Source organism: Sturnus vulgaris, chromosome 4 (assembly GCF_052056855.1).
Source record: "Sturnus vulgaris isolate bStuVul1 chromosome 4, bStuVul1.hap1, whole genome shotgun sequence".
In the NCBI taxonomy this organism is placed as follows: Eukaryota; Metazoa; Chordata; class Aves; order Passeriformes; family Sturnidae; genus Sturnus; species Sturnus vulgaris.
The window spans coordinates 49,549,312-49,569,423 of NC_142246.1; the positions used below are offsets into that span (position 1 = coordinate 49,549,312).

The 20,112-nt window shown below is 36.7% G+C and overlaps 1 protein-coding gene across 1 annotated transcript in view; it reads left to right on the forward strand.

Moving 5' to 3' along the window:
• Positions 1 to 20,112, forward strand: part of TACR3 (tachykinin receptor 3) — a 39,435-nt gene that overhangs the window by 11,117 nt on the left and 8,206 nt on the right. The window contains exons 2-3 of the mRNA XM_014875234.2: positions 2,973 to 3,161; positions 4,862 to 5,012. Of these exons, the coding sequence (XP_014730720.1) occupies positions 2,973 to 3,161; positions 4,862 to 5,012 (340 nt within the window). The remainder of the gene's footprint in view (positions 1 to 2,972; positions 3,162 to 4,861; positions 5,013 to 20,112) is intronic.

The following is a 20,112-nucleotide window of genomic DNA, read 5'->3' on the forward strand; positions in this document are numbered from 1 at the left end:
GAAACACAACAGACAGTTGTCAGTCATGGGGAATTGTAATACACGGGGCAATACATTCATCATACCTACATTATCCCATCCTTAGCCTCCTTACCTCATTGATTTTCTGAGCAACACCTAAGTATGGAACCTCTAGCCTCTGCTAGCAGGAGCTTTCATTCCTGCTGGAAACACCCTTGCTGAATGGAGAGAGATCAAAAGCAAGTGCCCATTGAAAAATTAGCTACTGCTACTTCACATTGAGCCTAAAGAGACAGACAAACTACCCTTTGATACCTGTAACAGCAAGATAACATTTACAGCAAACAAAATCATAAGCAGGAACATTTGTGTCTCCTTTGCAAGTGACAACTAACAGTGCAGGAAGAAGTCAGTTCTTTGCAAGGCTTCTTTTGGCTACAGAGATAACATTCAGATTCTGTTAAAACATGGAGGTAGTTTTAGACCTGCAATAAAGGGTCATCCTATATGTTCTACTTTACTTACTTGCGGCAATGACAGCTTCTCTTAAGAAAACGCTACCAAACGTGTATGACAAATCTGAGTGAATGTAACAATTGCAGTTACAAAGCAGTATCTCACTATGTTGATTAAGTAATTTTGTTTCTAAGAAAAGCCACTTAGAGAACTTAAAGAACACACTGTAATTGTTACTGTACTGACAAAAGTAGAATAACTTAGATTTGTTATCAAAGGCTCTGTAACAGAGCTGTCAATACTCTCTTCAGCTAAATCTATCATGCACAAACATATTATTTAGGGAATAGCCAAAGTTTCCCTACTTCCCATTTTGCTTTTTAGAATTACTGCCTGCTATATATTTGTAATGGATCTTGTGCAATAGCTAGGCTGTTGTCTTATAACTCAAATTTGAACTCGAAAGATAAATAGCCTGCTTTTCATCTGATCCTTGTCCTTTGACTTACCTTACTCAGACAGCCAATTGTTGAAATTTCCATCAGTACAGCAGTATGAGTCATTTCACCCAAACAATCCATGTCTTTAAAGGGCAGACGGGGAGATAAAACAACCAAATTTTATCTTCGGCAACAAGAACTACTGTGGGTATCTATTGGCAGTATGAATAATAGAACTGGGAATAAGAATAATGTGAATGTAAGAGAAATCTGACAATAGCACATAAAATAATAGCAATGTGCAATCTGAAGAAAAGTAGCAATTTGAAGGAATAATTCCAGGCTAGGAGGATATGCCTTAAGAGTCTCAGAAGCATGTGAAAATGATTATTTGTTTATGGCTTATCACTTACTACAAGATCATCAAACATTTGGACAATGCTGGCACAAAAGCCAGCTCAATTTGAAAGGGCTCATGACTATAAACCTGACTTCTTTACCGAGTGGTACTTACTTGTTGGAGGAGAAGGGAGCTAGGTGGTAGAGGGCAAAAATCCAACTGCTCTTCTCAAGAAACAGAAGACAGCCAGCTCAAATAAAACTATTTCATAGTTGCAATACCAAAAGCACCAGTTTAGCTGAAATAAAAAACAAAAGGCACATGAAAGAGAGGGGAACTAACTGTTACCCTGTGGAGAAAAATTATCAAAGTGCAGTAAGAACAAAAGCGAACAAACTTGTAATTCTAGATATGGATGATTCAGAACTGAAGCTGTTTTAGATCACTCCCTGTTTCTGACAGCATTTAGATGTTTTAAGGTATTAGGGCGGTTGTCGTGCCTACTAGAGAAGGCATAGCACTATTATGACCAATGTTGGATCATATATTTTATCATTAATTATAAACAGAGTTAGCTTTGCTAAAACAAACATCTGTTCTGTAATTACTCATCAGTCACGTATAAAATTTCCAAAAAAGTTAGACTATCTTGAGTGAAATCTGTGCACCACAGCAGGTAAATATGGATGCAGAAGATTCTTGCATAAATTCTTATCAGGAACATTATCTTACAAATATTATTACTGTCTTGTTGCTAATGTCTGTACCTAAGAATCTTGGGCAAGTCTGCCACGAACATGGATGTGTACTGTAACAATTAAACCATATCACTCCTTCCTTCATTTGAAATGAGTAAGAGACTTTTAATTGCAGCAAATACACTATATTAATCAATTATATATAATCAAAAAATGATTGATACAAATTTTGTGCGTCCCTTGTATCTGCAACAGAGATCAAAAGACAGAAAACAAGACTTGTTTTTCTATTACTGTCTGTCTAGATGCTTTCTCTCATTGTTTTTTTTCCCTAAGCTTTTACATTGTAATTACTTAAACTTTTTTATTACTTTTTCACGTGTTCTTCTAACCTTCTTCCAAGGTTACCAGCACACATGAATTACCAATACAATTATGGGGCAGCCCAAAGAATGCTATCCTACCTGGAAACACAGGAACTGAGAAGGCAAATGAGATGTTTTCTTGCTTTATGCATTTGTTTCCCTTAGTGCTTTCACCAGTTCTTAACTGCCTCTTCAATCAGTCTCTGTACAAATCAGCTGCTCTGGTGTTCTTTGCCAGACAATCTGAAGTCAGTCTATCTCTACTAAATAAATGCACATGGACTTATCAGGTTCCTGTAGCTTTGGGACAGGTGACTAATAATCCTGACAGCTTGGCTGTAAATTTTTGTATTAGAAATAAATGCTGTATGACCTAGAAGAGTAACAGAGGATACAGTGGCATTGTTGCTTTTCAATCAGGCTGTACGGTAACAGAATGGTCTAACTCTTAGCTAAATAGTTTCTCTACTGATACACATTTGATTAACTGTGTGTCCCATGGCTGCAAAATAATATCCAACGAACCTTCTTCTCCTTCCAGGCGCTGCCTTCATTGGAGCTGAACCACACAAAGAGCACAGTGACATCAAAACTGCAGGAAGATAAATATCTCTGCTTTTATGCTTCTCTTTTATCCTAAACTTTGGCTGATTCTAGATACATATGAATCTCTGAAGATTTCTTACACAGAGGTTTTTGCTTTCTTTTACAGATACATGGCCATTATTGATCCCTTGAAACCTAGGCTCTCTGCAACTGCTACCAAGGTGGTCATTGGGAGCATATGGATTTTGGCATTCCTGTTGGCCTTTCCCCAGTGCCTATACTCCATAACCAAGGTGATGCCTGGGAGAACTCTTTGCTATGTAGCATGGCCAGGTGGTCCAAAACAGCATTTTACGTAAGCTTTTGTTCTTTTAAACTTGTGCATGGGGGTGTCTAGACTTGCAATAGACTTAGCAAAATCTCTAGCGTTGTGCAGATACTCTACATGCAGAGTAAGAGCTTTGTTCACTGAGAAATGCAGAGCCTGTTTTCTAAGTAAGGAAGATGAAGCATTATATGTGATAAACAATACAAATTTATTCTCTTCTACATCTCTGTGTGCTCCCTCCAGTGCTGCACTTTTATCATTGCTCAACCTAAGATGGCTACTTCTATACAGAGAGAGATGGTCAGAATTGGGAAGACAGCATGCAATTCAAGCAAGCTTCCTCTTTATTCTAACTAGGAAAACAAGGATTTCTAGTCTCTCCTTAGAATCATTTAGTTTGGAAAAGACCTCTAAGGTCATCAAGTCCAGCCACTAACCTTACACTACCAAGTCCACCACTAGACCATGTCACTAAGTACCACATCTACACATTTTTAAATACATCCAGGGATGGTGAATCAATTGCTCCTCTGGCCAGTAACAATGTTTGACAACACTTCTCATGAAAAAAAATCCTAATACTCAGTCTAAACCTCCCCTGGCACAGCCTGAAGCCATTTCTTCTCTTGTAACTAGGGAGAAGAGACATCCACCTCACTACAATCTCCTTTCAGGCCCTAACCAGATTTTTTTTCTCTAGATCTCTTCATGAGAGGGTTGGATTTTATTACTTCATTCTGTTACACTATCACAATTACTTATGTCAGATATTAGTCCAAAAGAAAAAAACTGGATAACCTGTAACTGGTTCCGCTTTCTGAAAGTGAGAATATCATTCAATTAAATTAAATAGAACCCGTTTGTCCTTTTGGCAGAATTAGGAATAAGGGGCTACTTAGGCATCTGTCCTTTCATGTCTTCATTGACATTTAAGAAAAACACTGCGTTCAAGGCTGAAAGCCTGTGTAACCATCTAGAATCAAATTTGACCTTTTGCTCTTTTTGAGGCAGGTGAAAGAAGTCCTGGTCATATGTAATTTTTATCACTTTAGGAGCCGTACACAGACATTTCTCTTTAGGGCAGGAAGGTCACACTCAGTGACAGCTGAGGATTCTTCACTGATCATTCACTAGGATTTTATCTGAAGTTGGCATTTAACCAGGAACTAATAGGAGGCAAAAGAAACTATCTTTATTTTCCCAGAGCTTACATCAGCAGTAGTGACTATATTGCACACAGGCTACAGATCTGTGCTGTCTATGTGCAACAGATCTGCCATATGAAGAACGGTGGGTGACAGGACTCTTATCAGGGTCTTTATATCAATATATCACTAAAATACTTATTTTCCTCTTTCATTTATAGTCCAGACCAGAGCTCCAAATGCCTAGCTTGCCCTCATGATACCTGGCTGTGCAATTAAGTCAGCTAGTTATGGACAAACATACCTTATTCTGCACTCACTAATCATGGTAACTATAGAGTTATTAATAATATACACTAGAGCAGGCTCAGCATTAGACACCCCACAAAGCACATGCATTAACATGTACATAAATTTGCAGTGCAATTCAAGACTTTCAAAAAGACAGCGAAAACAACAAGGACTAGCCAATTAATATAAAACATGCTTTGTGCTAAAGTAGCAGTCTTGACTTCTAGCAGCCCATTCCATTGGTATAACTCCTCTGAAAGCATTTACCACCTTAACACCTTTTCATTTCAGGTATCATGTTATTGTGATTGTGTTGGTCTACTGCTTTCCACTGCTTGTCATGGGCATCACTTATTCCATGGTGGGAATTACCCTCTGGGGAGGAGAAATACCAGGCGACACATCCAACAAATATCACGAGCAGCTCAAAGCTAAGAGAAAGGTACTGTTCCAGTGGATCCCACTAAGTGAATACTTATAAAATCACCTGTAATTATGTGGACACCTATCAGAGTAAATTCTTTCAGAAACACCAAATAACTTGAAATAGCAGTAATGAGAGATCTCCTTCAACACAAAATTTGATTAACTTTGACAAGTTGTCTTCTCTGTTCACTGTTGGGTTCTGTTCAGGCTGTTCTTTTTGTAGCTTTAATGTCTGTCATTAAATAAAGGAAACATTTGGGTTTTAACTTCTTACTCCACATGTAGCAGCACATACTGTGTCTGCTACGAGGAAACTAAAGCAAAACATAAGCCTTCACAGAGTTAAGATACTGAATTTTGAACAATGGCTAGCAAACCATTAGCTCTAGTTTGGTAAGATTCTCATCCAACTGAAACAAAAGTGAATCTTGCTGCAATTCTCAGGTGATTAAGGTCCATGCATATTTGAGATAAGCACTGATCAGCCTGTTTGTAATAAACAAGTTAGATTTTTAAACAGTAATTTTTTTGTGAGAAATGCAGACAAGTTTTCCCAGATATTTTCCTTCAATCTCTTTCACTGTAGATATTATTTAAACTAACTAGACTTGGGATTGCTTATGAACTGAGTATTTGACTATCTCCAGTTCAGTTTTCCTAATGTTGCAGTGCAATGAAGGCTTCTTTCCTATAACATTCTTTTTCTTAACCTAACTTTTCTTATTTAATAAGGTGGCCTCCTGCTTTTTATTTCTGACAAGTTTTTTTTATCCTAATGTATTTAACCTTTCAGATTTGAAATAATGGTACCCTAATACGAACTTCTAATTCACAATGATGAGGGCATTTTAAGTTGCTCAGTTTGCTTCCTGATACTGAGTATGTTTGAACTGAGTATATGGAATATGCTACTATACTGCAGCAATAGCAGAGTGGGGTTTATTGGGTCATGAGATAATACGAGATCTCCTGCAAATTCTGAAGAACACTAACACTTCCATTTCTTTCAGGACATCGCAGAAATCACTTTCTGTAACACACACAATTTGCAAAAGCAAATGTGGAAAGGAAATTATTAAATTATTGTAGAATCAGGACAAGCCAGAACTTCAGGACCTGTTATCATAATGACTAAGTAAAATAATAATCTTGTGACATAGAAACTAGAGGTCTCTGGCTTTCACTGTATGATATAGAGGGCCCAATTAAATCCCTTGAACACTTTAAAAACAGCACCTGTTTAGAATTCTAAGTATATACAAGAGACAAGGAAGAGCATCTTTAATTAAGGGATTTTAAATGTGAGACTATGGGAATACATACCTCCAAGACATGCAACAAGGGAATTAAATTATGTGCAGATATATTATAACTGCATCAGTGACTTTATGGGTAGAGCTCCATGACAGCACTTTAGCTACACTGCTGTGCTCTCCAGCAGGATTTATGAAATGACTGGTATTTGGAAATATGAATCATAATTGGTTATTCATGGAGAGGAACTAACAGACTGGAATCCAAATAAAGCCATAACTCAGCCTGCCTCTGATAACACACCTAGTGCTTTGCCCTTTTCAGGCAAAGTAATAATCTGTTTTTTTTGCTTTTTAGTATAGGTCTCGACATACATCTAGACATACATCTAGACGTATGGAAAATCTATGCACTTACAATGAAGGAGAATATAAAATAGCTGACTATGTTTCATATCAGGCAATGCTGCATTGTTTGCAACAGGGCAAAGGTGTCTGATTAGGGTTGTTTGAAATGGAATATAATATTAAGAAGGTAGTGAATGTAAGTTCATGCAAGACCTTTAAAATAAACAATATTTGCCAACGAAAGATTTGAAGCTTGAGAAAACTGCTAGTAGTTCAACAGAACTCATAATTTCATATATATGATTTGGCAATACAGTCCTGGATCCTCCTGAAACTGCCATCAAGGGACAAAGGATTCAAAGAGTTTCACAGTGCACACTGCAGGCTGGACAACACAAAGTCATGCTTAGTATCTTTAAGGTCAAAGACAAAATATTTAGAAATTCATGACTGGATGCTACTTTTGCTTCCCTCTTTTTTTTTTTTTTTTTTTTTTTTTTTTTTTTTTTTAACAGCTCAAATATCTCAGGGACTGACCCATTTATATATGTATGACATCAGTTTTTGAGCTTCTGAACATTTGCTACATGCAGGGACTTTGCATCCCTTCTTCTTAAAGCTCCTGGCATGAGACTGACTGATGATCAGCTGAACATCATTTATTCTCCTGCAATTCCCATTTTCACAATATGGAATTATAGTCTCAATCGTGTCACACAATAAGTTTATATAAGTGTCTCATAATGTTACTGTAAGATTTACTAGGTCAAAATCTTCTTTACATTCACTGCAGATACTTGCTATCAGATGTTGTCTCCATATCCTGCTTTTGCTATCTAACAAGTTCCAATCGGTCTTGCAGCTTTGCTTAACCCATAAGAGGGAATAATCATGTACTGCAAGTAAAATCAGTTAGTATTGTTTTTATCAAGAGATACAGTTCTGATACAAATGTTTTCTGGAAAAAAGAACATTTATCTCAACAGAAGATGCTATTGCCTGGGCACAGTGGGAAGACTAAAGAGGAACAGAAAATGTTCTCCTTAACTTTTATAATTCCTTTACGGTTCTTTTTACTTATAGCTGTTACCTTTGTGACAATATCTCACCAGGCATCTTTTTCAGTAACTTTCATTCCTCCACACTTATGCTTCTGCCTGTATTTTCTGCTTCTCCTAACACAGCTTGAGGTGTCATTTCAACTTCTTTTAGCAATGAAGATTGATTAAAAGTCACATTGTTTCAAGATAAATTTTTTCTCAAATTTGAGTATAAAACAAGAAAAAAAGCCCCATATACGTGCTAGCGAATCTCAGTCTCTGTGAGAACTCCTGTATGAACACTTCACATATATTTATCTAGTTTGTTCTCTTTTTCTTTCCCCTCCTTTTCGTAGATTTAGAGAAAGTCCAAGTAAGGGCAGCTAAAAATGATCAAAGGACTTATGAAGAGATTAAAATGGCCTCAACTTTTTGGAGACAAGTAGGCCAATGGACAAGATTTCAGGGTTTAGAGAAACACAAAGGTGGTGGATAAAGTGACTGAAGGACTGCTGGTCACCAAATCCTGAAATACAAGGACTAATAGGAGAGCAGCATAAGGCTGGTAGAAGAGACAGCATTTTAAGAAATGGCAATTTAAAAGTCAGTAGAGGGCATCTGAGATGTTCCCAGATGCTTATCATCTCAGAGGATTCAGAAGGGTTTTAGGCAAATTAACAAACAGTAAATTCATAAATCATAGAGTTTTAAGATTGGAAAAGACCTCCAAGATCAACAACTCCAACCTGTGACCGATCTCCACTGTCAACCAGGCCACAACACTAAGTGCCTTGTCCATTCATTTCTTGAACACTTTTAGATATAGTGACTCCACCACTTCCCTGGGAACCTTTTCCAATGGCTGACAACCCCTACAGTGAAGAAATGCTGCCTGATGTCTAAAAATTCTCCCTAATGTCTAAGTACATACTGAAAGCATGAATCAGAGATGCACTCCTCTTTAACACAATCTTGGGTGCTGGGGCAATATTAGGAAAATAGAAGACAGAAAATAGCAGGTTCATGGGATTTCCATAAACAGCACCTCCTAGTGCCTCTGAGACAGAACAGTAAGATAGATGGGCAACTGATTCAGAAGGAACTGTCCTATGTCTTTATGCTCCTGTTTTTACATAGCAGTGCAGCTATAAAAAAACTGCTGACTTCTCACTGGCTTTCAGTGCAACTAAAAATGCAGATTTTCCTTTTTTACTTCTTTACTACATATGAATAAATGACATGAAAACATATTAATATATATTTTATACCACATTTAACAAAGAAAAGCACTAGTTAGAAATAATGATACTTTTTCTGACATTAAAAGGTAGCCAACCAGGTCCGTCAGAAAAGAAAGATTGTTTCCCTATGAAGTAGTTTATTGCAGAGCAGAGGCAGGGGAAAAAAAAAAAGAAGAGAGAAAAGGAAAAGAAAAAAAGCAAGAGAGTCAAAGCCTAAAACACTGCAGTATGGCATCAAAACTCTTGAAATACTGAATTAATTATGGGCTGAAACAGATTTGAAAAAAACAAGACTATACTCATAATATAAAGCTGATTCAATATAAATAGGTGGTGAGAATATTACACTATGAACTCACAGATCGGATGATAACCAATAATTAACTCTGAAATCAAAGATCCTTCTAGTTAACAAGCAACCACTAAATCTAAACTGACAGACTAGGGTTAGATACTGCTTAATTCATAAAACCTTTTGTGAAAGTTTGCATCCAGCCATGTGAAACAAAATGTTTTGACACTCTGGGTCCACGCGTTTGTCTTGCATGTGACTTCCTACACCATCTTGAAACTTCAGTTTTATCCTACATATTTGTTCAGACTTCTTTGAGATTGGAAAGTAATTGCTTCCTCATGGGACTACATAAAGACATGGTATGTTTTAAATCTTCCCAGTTATTTAAGCAATCCATCTTCTCTTGACTTATCCCAGCAAGAGAACCACCACTGCAATCTCCACTAACTTATATATTATACGCCATGTTCAAATGACATAAGGGAATAGAAGTTTAATACAGAAGGAAGTAAATATAACTCGATTATCCTAAATTCAATTTAAAATACCTCCTGCAATCAACTACTCTACATAAACTTGTACTACAGACTTCAAGAGAAGGCCAAATCTTCACAGCTGATGCCCTTATACAGTAAGAAACAGAATTTTTTTGTAATGCCAGGTTTGCCAAGGCTGCACGTATGTCAAAATATTCACTAGGCACGTTTAAGTGTGCAAAGAGAGCCAAATGCTAGAACACACTGTATGTAGGGTGAAAGCATTTGGACTACAGATCACCCCAACCTGCCATGCAACAGCAGTCTGCTGAAGAGAACTTATATTGCCATTTTGCCTTTCCCATCATTTATTCATTCATGGGGCATGAGTGTTTCCACCTTGAAGATTCATTTGCGCTGGTGCACCACGAACAGAAATGACTGCCATGGTGGTGTCAGAGCACCCTGCTCACACACTGACCAGATGTCCACGCCAGAATGGTGCAAACACACACAAAGGGCCATGGGCACTTTTCCCCTGGGGAGGCACCTCTTCCCTTTAGCTGATCTTACATTCAGTGCAAGGGAGTGATATGTGAAACAACCTACCCATCCTGTTTTGGGGTAATGAGGTGCAGAAGCTCAGTTTGCTATGAATAATGTGTATGTCCTGCCAAAAATAGGGGCCTGTATAATGTTTTGGTCCATCCATACTCATCTTCTGTAAATGGGTCTACTCTTTGATTTAGCAGAGATTGACAACGAAAACAAAATGCAAAACAGAATAAACAAATACTAGAGGAGAATTAACACAGAAGATTAAGCTGGAGAAATAAACACTATTTTAAGAAGACGTGATCTCACTGATCTAACAGTCATAGCACTATGGCTTTTATTATAATGTGTGGGTGGCTGTAATGCTTGAGTAGCTGAAATTTCATACAGCAACAGTTAAATTATATTTATCCAAAGTGCTGATGCACTGTGAGCACCTTGCCGGCCAAAGCTCTGTTGTGATTGAAAACCACAGGTGTACTTCAGTGCAGCTACATTCACAAATTTAGCAATCATTGTTCAGCACATTCAAAAAGAAAAAAGACTTAGTAATATGAGGTTGAATAACAACGTACACCAGTTAGCACCATTTCTGTCCACTCCACTGCTCTGTTAACAGCCAACAATCAAGAGAAACAGAGATGCTTTTTAAAGATTGCAGTCCTTACATAGAAATGTCTGCTGATTAATTCCTCAGGCAACTGAAGGTGTAATAAAAATACCAAAGTGGCAGTTTGTTATGCTCACACAGTTTCCTCTATGTGAAATACAAAGAATTCACCAAAAAGTTCCTGAAGTAATTAATCTGACTTTAGGATCTCATAGTTTTAAGTCAGTTTCCTCCAAAGTTATAATCATGTAGTCATATATCTCAGATTTTGTGAAACTACTCTAGAAATTAAATATTTTTGAAGATTTTCATATCAATGAGTCATGGAAAGTTTTAAACACCAACTTCATCTGTGGTTGTGTAAAACAGGAAAAGAGAATTCTCAGTTGGTGTTAAAGACTCTTCAGAAAACAAACTCATCCCTTGTTTGCCAGACACTGGAAGATGTTGAACTGTGTCCAGTACTTTCTCTACTTACTCACTGAGTGTCAGTTTGTGTCTTTCAATATTGAAATGTTAAATGAAAACAGGACAGGAACCAGCCTTCAAGGCCTGTCACCAAAGACAACTAACAGAACTCCTCTGATACCATTTTAAACCTCCTAATCTTCTAAAAAAATCTCACCAATCCTAGAGTCTTCCAGGCTAAATTTCTTTACAGACAGCTCTATCTATGCCATTTTCACTTGGCTTAATTAATTACTTAACATCCCGCACTGGTGTCACCTCTACACATGTTTTTATGTCCATTTCTTCTCTCAGTCTTTGTTTACATTTGCTACATAAATGAAACAAATGCTTCTGATCTTTTATATAACATCTTTATGCAACAAGTGACTAAAACCAGACAAGGAATGCCAGCACTGTTGTGTCACCATGGTCCTGCACAGGGATTATTCCCTGTTCTCCACTGAGAATGCCTCATCTGGAACATCCTAATATCTCATTTTTTCCTTTCATTCAACGGATTACCTGGTCATGCTATAATAAGTCAATAACATCTGTCTCCTCCTCATTTGTTCACAGCAGGCAAACAAATTCCCAGCAGATAATTTTTTATTAGTCTTTAATTGAGCAAATCCCAAAATTTTTCTGAGTATGATCCTACCTATGGAAGTACAGAGTAAAACAACCTGTCAAAACTAGCACAGTACCAGTCCAGCAGTTCCTATCTGCTCTGTGATATCTGTCACTGCCACCACCCCATCTAGGGACACAATCACTACTGGTACCATAAAAAGTATGGACCAACACTGTGAAACTGCATTTCTCCTCCCACAGTTCTTCCACATCCCAGTTCTTTCTCTGCCTTGCTTCTGGGGCAGCAAAGCTGTTCAGAAGTGTCTTGTCAAACTTATGACATGTCTATTTTGATGTACAAAACTCCTCAGTAAATACATAAAATGAGGCAGATCTCAAGACTGATACCTAGAGAACATATCCCAGACTGGAGAGAGATAAGTATTAAATAATTTCTAATAATTTCTTTTTCTCTTAACTACCTTTCCAGTCCAGTGTTTCCCAAATCATGCTCAGTAGTAAAATATAACAGGTAAAATTACTTACAAAAATTAGTAACAAAACATAGGTTTCCTCTCATTCTGCTTCAGGGCACCTCTTACTATGATATCCTCAACTCTGACTATTTATGGGAACTATGAAACAGCCCTGTTAATATGGGAGATGCAAACCAATCCTAATGAAGCTAGAGCCTGACTTCACAAACTGTTACACGTGCCTAAAATTGGGTTTGTAACCCTGTAGATGAAGTTAGTTACCCAAGGAGATGTGACATGATGCTTAGTATGCTTCTTACAGAGCACAGATGTTTACCCCGCCTGCTGCTCTTCCCCAGGGCTCTGCATGTGTAAGTCAGGATTGGCCATTAAGAAGTTTATTGGACCAGACTGCAGATGTTAGTGTTCCACTAACATTTTGAGCATGATTTTTCCATAACTGTAAAGACAAATACCCTGCCAGACTCACCAGATTTCTATTAACAAAACAGTCAAAATCTCTACTTGCAAGTAATTGCTATTATAGCTAAAAGATTGCAGAAAATTAATTTTTCTAAGCTTATTTTCTCTTAAGTTTAAGAAAAACTTCAAAACGGTAATGAGGGTAAGAATATCATATGAATATCTTTTGGGTGAAAATACTAGCAGAATAGGATATCTTTTCCTATTTTGATCAGTAATACATTCCCATAGTTATCAAAAATCTCCAAAAGAAGAGAGACAGAGTACTGACAGGAAAGCCCATTTTCAGTATTTTACCAATAATGAATTCCTGCACAATCATTACACTAATTACAGTGTATGAGCCCCTTCCTAAACACATACACACAAAGAGGCACCTTTTTTCCAGTAGGATGAGGCAGAATAACCAATAATCTTTGCTTTTAAGTTTCAAAAAGTTCTATTAAATTCTTTCTATTATCAAGTATATGGACTGAGAACCCACTGAAAATGTACAGAATGAGCAAAGTAATTATTAATGTTGTCAATCACAATTTTTATTTCACAGTCTCACTCTTCACATGCTTAGAAACTGCCTAGGGAAAGACTTGGGCATGAGGTACAGGGGAATTACTGTCATTGCATTTGTTAAACCCAAAATATTTTTTACAGAGCTATTTTATGGTCTTAGAACTTCGGAAAAAAAGGGTTCACCTGTTCTCCTTTATATGATTTTTTTTCCTAGCAATTTATTCTCTTTTTAATGATCTGCCCATAATTTTTAACAAGATTTCCTACTGAGGTAAAAATAAAGTCATACCTCCTGATCATCTTCTGAACATGACTGACACAGTGAAATACAACAAAATTACTGGAAGCTGCTCTTCTCTGGTCTCTGTCTCCAAACAGCTACAGAACACTCAGCAGAAGTACCAGCTTCCATTCATTGCCTCAAGTTCCTAAAACTCATCGGTGAACTGTGAACAAACATCTTTCCACACCCATCATCCACACTTCAAGCAGCAACCACAGAGAAATAAAAGCAGAGTAAATACTTAGAATGGCTTTATGCTGTGCATAAACCTTGCTAATTTAAGTATTTACTGACAAACTGATGGAAGTTTCCTGGTCAATACTTTTTTATAGAACAGCGGGTAATATCTCCAGGTCAGGAACAGATTTAAGAGATTGGTTCTGCGTGGTCAGTAAATTGTGCACTTACAGTTGCTGTGATGTCTCCCCTTGTTATTTTTATATTTCTGATCACTGTTGGCAGAAAATTTATGTAAAATATAAAGTCCAGGCACAGTTCTGGGGCAAAAATTTCTGCTTACTAATGCTTCATATTTTTAAGAATGGAAGAAATGCTAGGTTAGCAGACAAAAAAATTCAACAATGCTTCACTCTAATGTTACTGAGCTCAGTGTATTTTCAAATGCAGTGCTGAATCCAACTACAGATGCTCGTTAATAATAGAACTAAGATACCTACGAGAAAGACAAATGAAAACCAAGTGTCTCTTTTTCAACATTCAGATTTTCAGCATGGAGATTATGATCTCCATGTTTCAAACTACTGGGTTTTTAAAGAGAGACTTCATTTCCTCAGTGCAGTTTATCCCCAAGTTCAAGTTTGGGACGTGACCCTCCAGACTGATAATCTTAAAATCCCACATTCAGGACAAAGCGTATTCTTTAAGTTGTATGCAATTTTTTTCACCAGCATATAAACAAACCTTAGAAACAGACAGGACAGACTACATAAGAAGCCCCTTCCTCATTGAGTCCCTGTAGGGAAGTCATGAACAAATTAATATTAGCATGAGTTTTCAATCTGCTGAGCTTTCTGGAATACTGCCAAGCATCTGTGTGGTGAAAAGCCCAGGAAATCTGATGCAGATCACTCATTTTGGAGGACTGCAGAGCCAAGACTAGTATATTCAGCAGAACAGAACTGCAGTTCCCACATTACATTTGCACACTTTTGCATTTATTATAGGCTGCTCTTCATGTCAAAACTTCAGCACAGTTTTTTCTGAGTTAAAGCAGAAATCTACACACCTACACACAGAGGGGTGTCTATGTTATGTTCATTAAAGCCTTCACCTAACAAATCTAATCCTTTAACTCAAGCATTTAATTCTTCAGAAGTTTCTGTAGTGCAACATTGTAAATAACCAATTGAAAGCATTTTTTTTCATTACTCATTTTCTGCGGTGGACAGAAGTAGTTTTTTTATTCCTCTAGGTTTTAAAGCAGGTTTCCTAGGAAACAGTTTCAACCACCCTGGCATGGGTCAGCTTATACCTTATTCCACAAATTGGGATATCACAGGAGTATCAAACCAGTGCAATAATGACCAATGTGTTGACCATTATGGTCAAGTCATGTGGATACTTTAATACTTGAAGCAATGCTTGTATGTACAAAAGTAGATGCTGTCAGGAGAATAACACTCCTGATACTTTTCACCAATAACTGACCAGAGCATGTACCACTTTTCATTGACCAAGTACTTCCAAAATGTTCCGTATGTGAGTTACAAGTCTACTGCTCCTAATAAATTCATAACCTTGTACAGTCATTTGAAGAATGCCAAAAACAAACAAGGTGCATGAAATGCAGAATACAAACCTCTACATCACTGACATTAACAGTTTCCTTTGAAGTCAATTTAAATGAAAGTAGACCGAGGGACAATATTAAAATTTTTTGGTTTTTTTTTTTTCTTAGGTGGTAATAAACTTTTTTTCTTCAAATTTTGAAAGGGGAGATGCTACTACCACTGCAAATGCATAATTATGATGGCAATTTAAAAATAGCTTTAACTGTGCTTTTTTCCTAACAGAATTTTGCAATGCAATTTAAACAAGTACAGTTCGAGAATAATTCATAGTTCTTTTCTTATCAACATAAAAGAGACAAAAGAGGTTTTTCGAACCATGTAGCAAACAATCTGCATTCTTTCCCATTATGTTCTTGTGCCAAAATTCTGGAGAAATATGGTAAACATTCAAATGGCTTCTAGTTTTATAAATCACTTATTTAATTCCCCTAGTTGAATACGCTGGAAATAAAACAATTCAAAAATTAGTCTTTCCATATGAAACAAGAGTTTGTGCTCCTATTTTGAAGATAACCAAAGGTACCCATCTCATTTTAGGTTCAGAAAGACAGTTTTAATTATAAGAAGCCCACATAAAGTAAAACACATGTAAGATGGTATACAACCTTTGAATAATTCAATGGCATAATTCATCATGGCATTAGTTGTTTATTGCAGTGTCCATTATATAAAATTTAGTTTTCAAAAGAGAACATTCACTAGTGCCATTTCTTTAGAAATCTTATATGGTAAATTAAACATTGAGCCTACAACAAGGATTAAAGGTTCCAGAACACTTTCAGAATTGTGTCAGAAAGTGGACTTCAGAATTAACTACCCCTATTAGCCAAACAAAAGAAGATATTATTACTTTATTTTCCCACACAAAAAAATCTCGTATTTGGTTGAGGCATGGAAATGAATTATGCCCCATCATTCATTCCAAGTAAGGAAGAAAAGTATTGTAAAATAAGTGGTAGCACGAATCTAAAATATAAAAGCACTAGATCAGCTTTTCCACTTTTTTTCCAGAACTAGATCTCAGGTGGATAATCATGCCCAATAATGCCAATCCCACAACAGCCACTCAGAGTCATTCTCTAAAGAACACAAACTTCTTATGCTGCTCCTTCTTATGCTTAAGACCAAGACAATGATACAAGGCCACCTACCTTTACTTGTTGTCCAGATTACAGAAAAAACCTCTAGGTTTGAGCAGCAGGCATTAGCATATTGCCTAATATCCAACAATCTCTTGTGAGAAATTGAGAAATCTCTTCTTAGATAGTGTGGAAACTTTTCCTCCTTGCCCCCCAGTTAGATGCTTGTAAAATGATGCATTCTCAAGGAAAATAAAACTCTGAGCAATTTACCCCTTTTTTGCAATGGAACAGATATTTCTGGGCATGCTGAGAGAAACTCAAAGTCACTGTCAAACCTGTGTTCTATGCAACTTTGGGGAAACATCATGTAAAAATGGCAGTAGTTAACTCATAAAAAATTTCAGGATTGCTTTGGTTTGAGGGGAGCCTCACATTTTAGCATTTGGAAGAAAGCAAACTAATTAAAAACTACTTCACAGTAGAACATAATATATTTTTGAACTTTAGAGCTTACCTAACAAAGTAAATGATTATGAATTCTGTTTACAACAAGGGATTATGCAAACTGAAATAAAAACAGTTTCTTTATTTCAAGTAACTGAGAAAAAGAGATGGAAAGTGCAGGTCAGAAGACTAAAATTATCTGGAGGACTGGAATTGGCAAATACTTCACCTGGCTGAAAGACTTCCAAGCTCTCTCCTACTTTCTGCTCCTAAATGTGCATCTTCCTCAGTTATTAAGAATTCATCCTTTCCTATGGGCTGAAAGAGTACGGAAAATCCCTGAGTTTGTCAAAGCACTTGGTACCTTAGAAGTCAGTTCTGTCTCTGTACTATTGCCAGAATTGCAGAATAACCTTCGAATCCTAACTTTCTTGGAGAAGAGAGATACTTCGCTCCAAATAAGCACTGTGGAGAAGCAAAGGCGTATTGGTGTTCCTTCCTCTCTGGTGCTTCATGCGTAAGTGCCATGTCTGTCCCCAGGACTGGGAAGTGGGTTTTCTGGCTGCATCTTAACACTCTGTGAAATGTTAGTGGTATTTTACTTCTCCCAGAAGAGCACAGGGCAAAAGTCAGGATTGCAGTGATTATCTCTGAACTGTGTTTAGCTGTATTCATGAATAAATAACATCCAGGAGAGGGTAAACATTTTTACACTCCATGGGTTCCTAAATAATTTGTTTCTCATTTATATCTGCATAACACCCAGGAGTAAAATTTCTGCAAGTAATTAAATTGTTCTGTGTGATAAAAGTGCAAATGAAATCAAAAGACAAATTTCTGTACTTGTAGAAGCAGCAGTATCAAAGATGACTTAGAAAGGCAATAAGGAGCTGAAGAGAGGATTGAAAAGGAAATGATTGCATGGTCCAAGTCTTAGGTACTGCTGACAAATCAACGTCTTGCAATGTGAATTGCTGTATTCCTTCAGCAGCAACTGAGTCTCTCAGAAAAATATATGTTATTCCCAACCTTTCAAGAGCTGCTCTCAATGCTACATCTTAAATCAGACTACTTTTCTAGCTGTTCTTAATGCATAATAAAAACAGGATGGAAAAATAAATGTTCTTGTTGGTTTTTCTGAGTGTAGCAGAATCTGTTAGTTCCTTTTCACTTTTACTGTTCCAAATGTTTCACAGCAAAGGCAAACTTGCCAACTCCAATTCCAATTAACTTACATTGGTTTTGCTATTTTAAATACTTTTTTTATCATTACATCCATTAATGAAAGAATGCTCCTTACCCAGACAGAAAGGATTTAAAGGAATGGACAAGACCACAAAGCACATAAATTAACTTTCTTTTCTAGACATAGTTTTTCTTAGACATAGGCAGCAGTGCATCAGTATCAGCAGAACAGGTTGATGAAAATCAATGTGTAAAATAAATACTTTGATTTTCCATTTACAAATCTAGCCCCAAGACTTGCATGCAGGTTGCACAACTGGGAGACTCAGTAAAACTCATTTAACGGAAGTATTGCCTAGAACAGAAAGAAGCTTCTTTCCTCCAGTCATGCTGCCCACAATACACACAGAGGGAGATTGGGAGATTGAACAGAACACCAGGGGAGAATGGTGCCACTGGGATAAAAGATTTTCACCGCAATTCACATTTTGGAAAGTTCCATGGTGAAATGGTGGCAGGAACAGAGCTAGACTTCAAGCTAAGCAACTGAATTCAGTAATTTTCTTGCTTTAGAAATGTTTCTTAATACACAACAGCAAGTCCTTATTAATGAATTCTATGCAACTCAGAATGGAAGGAAAAGCTACTGAAAAATGGTAACATCTCAAAAAAGTGCAACAGAACAGATCTATTTAAAAGAACTTTTTTTTTTTTTCAGTCACAGATTTAAGTAGTCAAAAAATAATCCGAACACTGAAGTTGTCTTTTATACTCTGCAGTTGGACCTGTAAAGTGTCACGGGGGTTTCTTTAGTGAAATATCACAGTGTACTGGGAAAAGAAAATCAAGTTTTTGTGGTAAATTCATACTGGGCCTGTTTCATTTATTTTCTGTTGGTTTATGGGCACTTGTTCATCAGAATTTATTTCAAGTAAACTCAAGCTGCCCTGGGTTTATAGACCTTGAAGTCACACTCCATTCACAGTTATTGATATAATTAAAAAATGAAACTTTATACTGGAAGGACCAATGTTACGGACAAGAACTGCAGCTATAAACTGCAAGGTATGGCCTTGCACAGTATGCACCTCCCTCTGAAAGGGCAAAAGACATGGGGAATATTCTCCTCCCATTTCTTCTTTTTTTCCCCTCCATTTCTGCCAACGTATAGTCATTCTTAGATAATGAGATGAGACTAGGGCTTTTTGATTCCTCTCACAACTTGTATTTGACTTCAAATTTAACCTTCATTGTCTTGTGTTTCCAACAATTTTACACCACACAGACTTGCAACATCTCACTTATCTTCTCCTAGGAAATATGTCAATAAGTGCACTGTATGATATAAATGCTCAAAATGACATGCAAGCCTCAATGATTAAGAATGCAATGTGTTTCACTCTCTGTCATTCAAGTGACTTGTTACTTCACAAATTAAATCAAACACTAAAGTCCATTTAAATCATCTGTAGCTTGTTCGACTATTTGCTTCAAAAATTCTGCTTTCAGGATGATGATGACTTAATATTTAATCATGTATTTCCAGACAAAAACAGCAATAAGAAAACCTTATACTAATCTCACTCTTTTAAAAGATAAGCATTTTGTTTTAAACAAAAGAGTAACGTCTCATTTAAAACAAAGAGGAAAAGATGCAATTCTCTAAGGGTGATCTGGCATTTTTCATTTCAAAACAATAAAAGTTAAAACATTCAAAATTAGAATGGAATTGCCTGAAATTGTGACATAATTGTGGATTAGTTAGTTTGGGATTTCTGGTCCCTTGAAGAAAACCTGAAATATTGTATTTAATAGTAATTTAAACAAACTTCATTCCTTCAGGGTTGATTTTCGCAGCATCTGAAATCTAAAAGCTATTTTTTGTACAGCTTGAGAAGGTTTATTAGCTTTAGGAGACCTTTAAGTAGACTCTGAAAGCACTGCTTGCCTTGCCCTTCAATATAACACAGAAAACTAGACAATGAGTATTTGGATGTCAGAAAA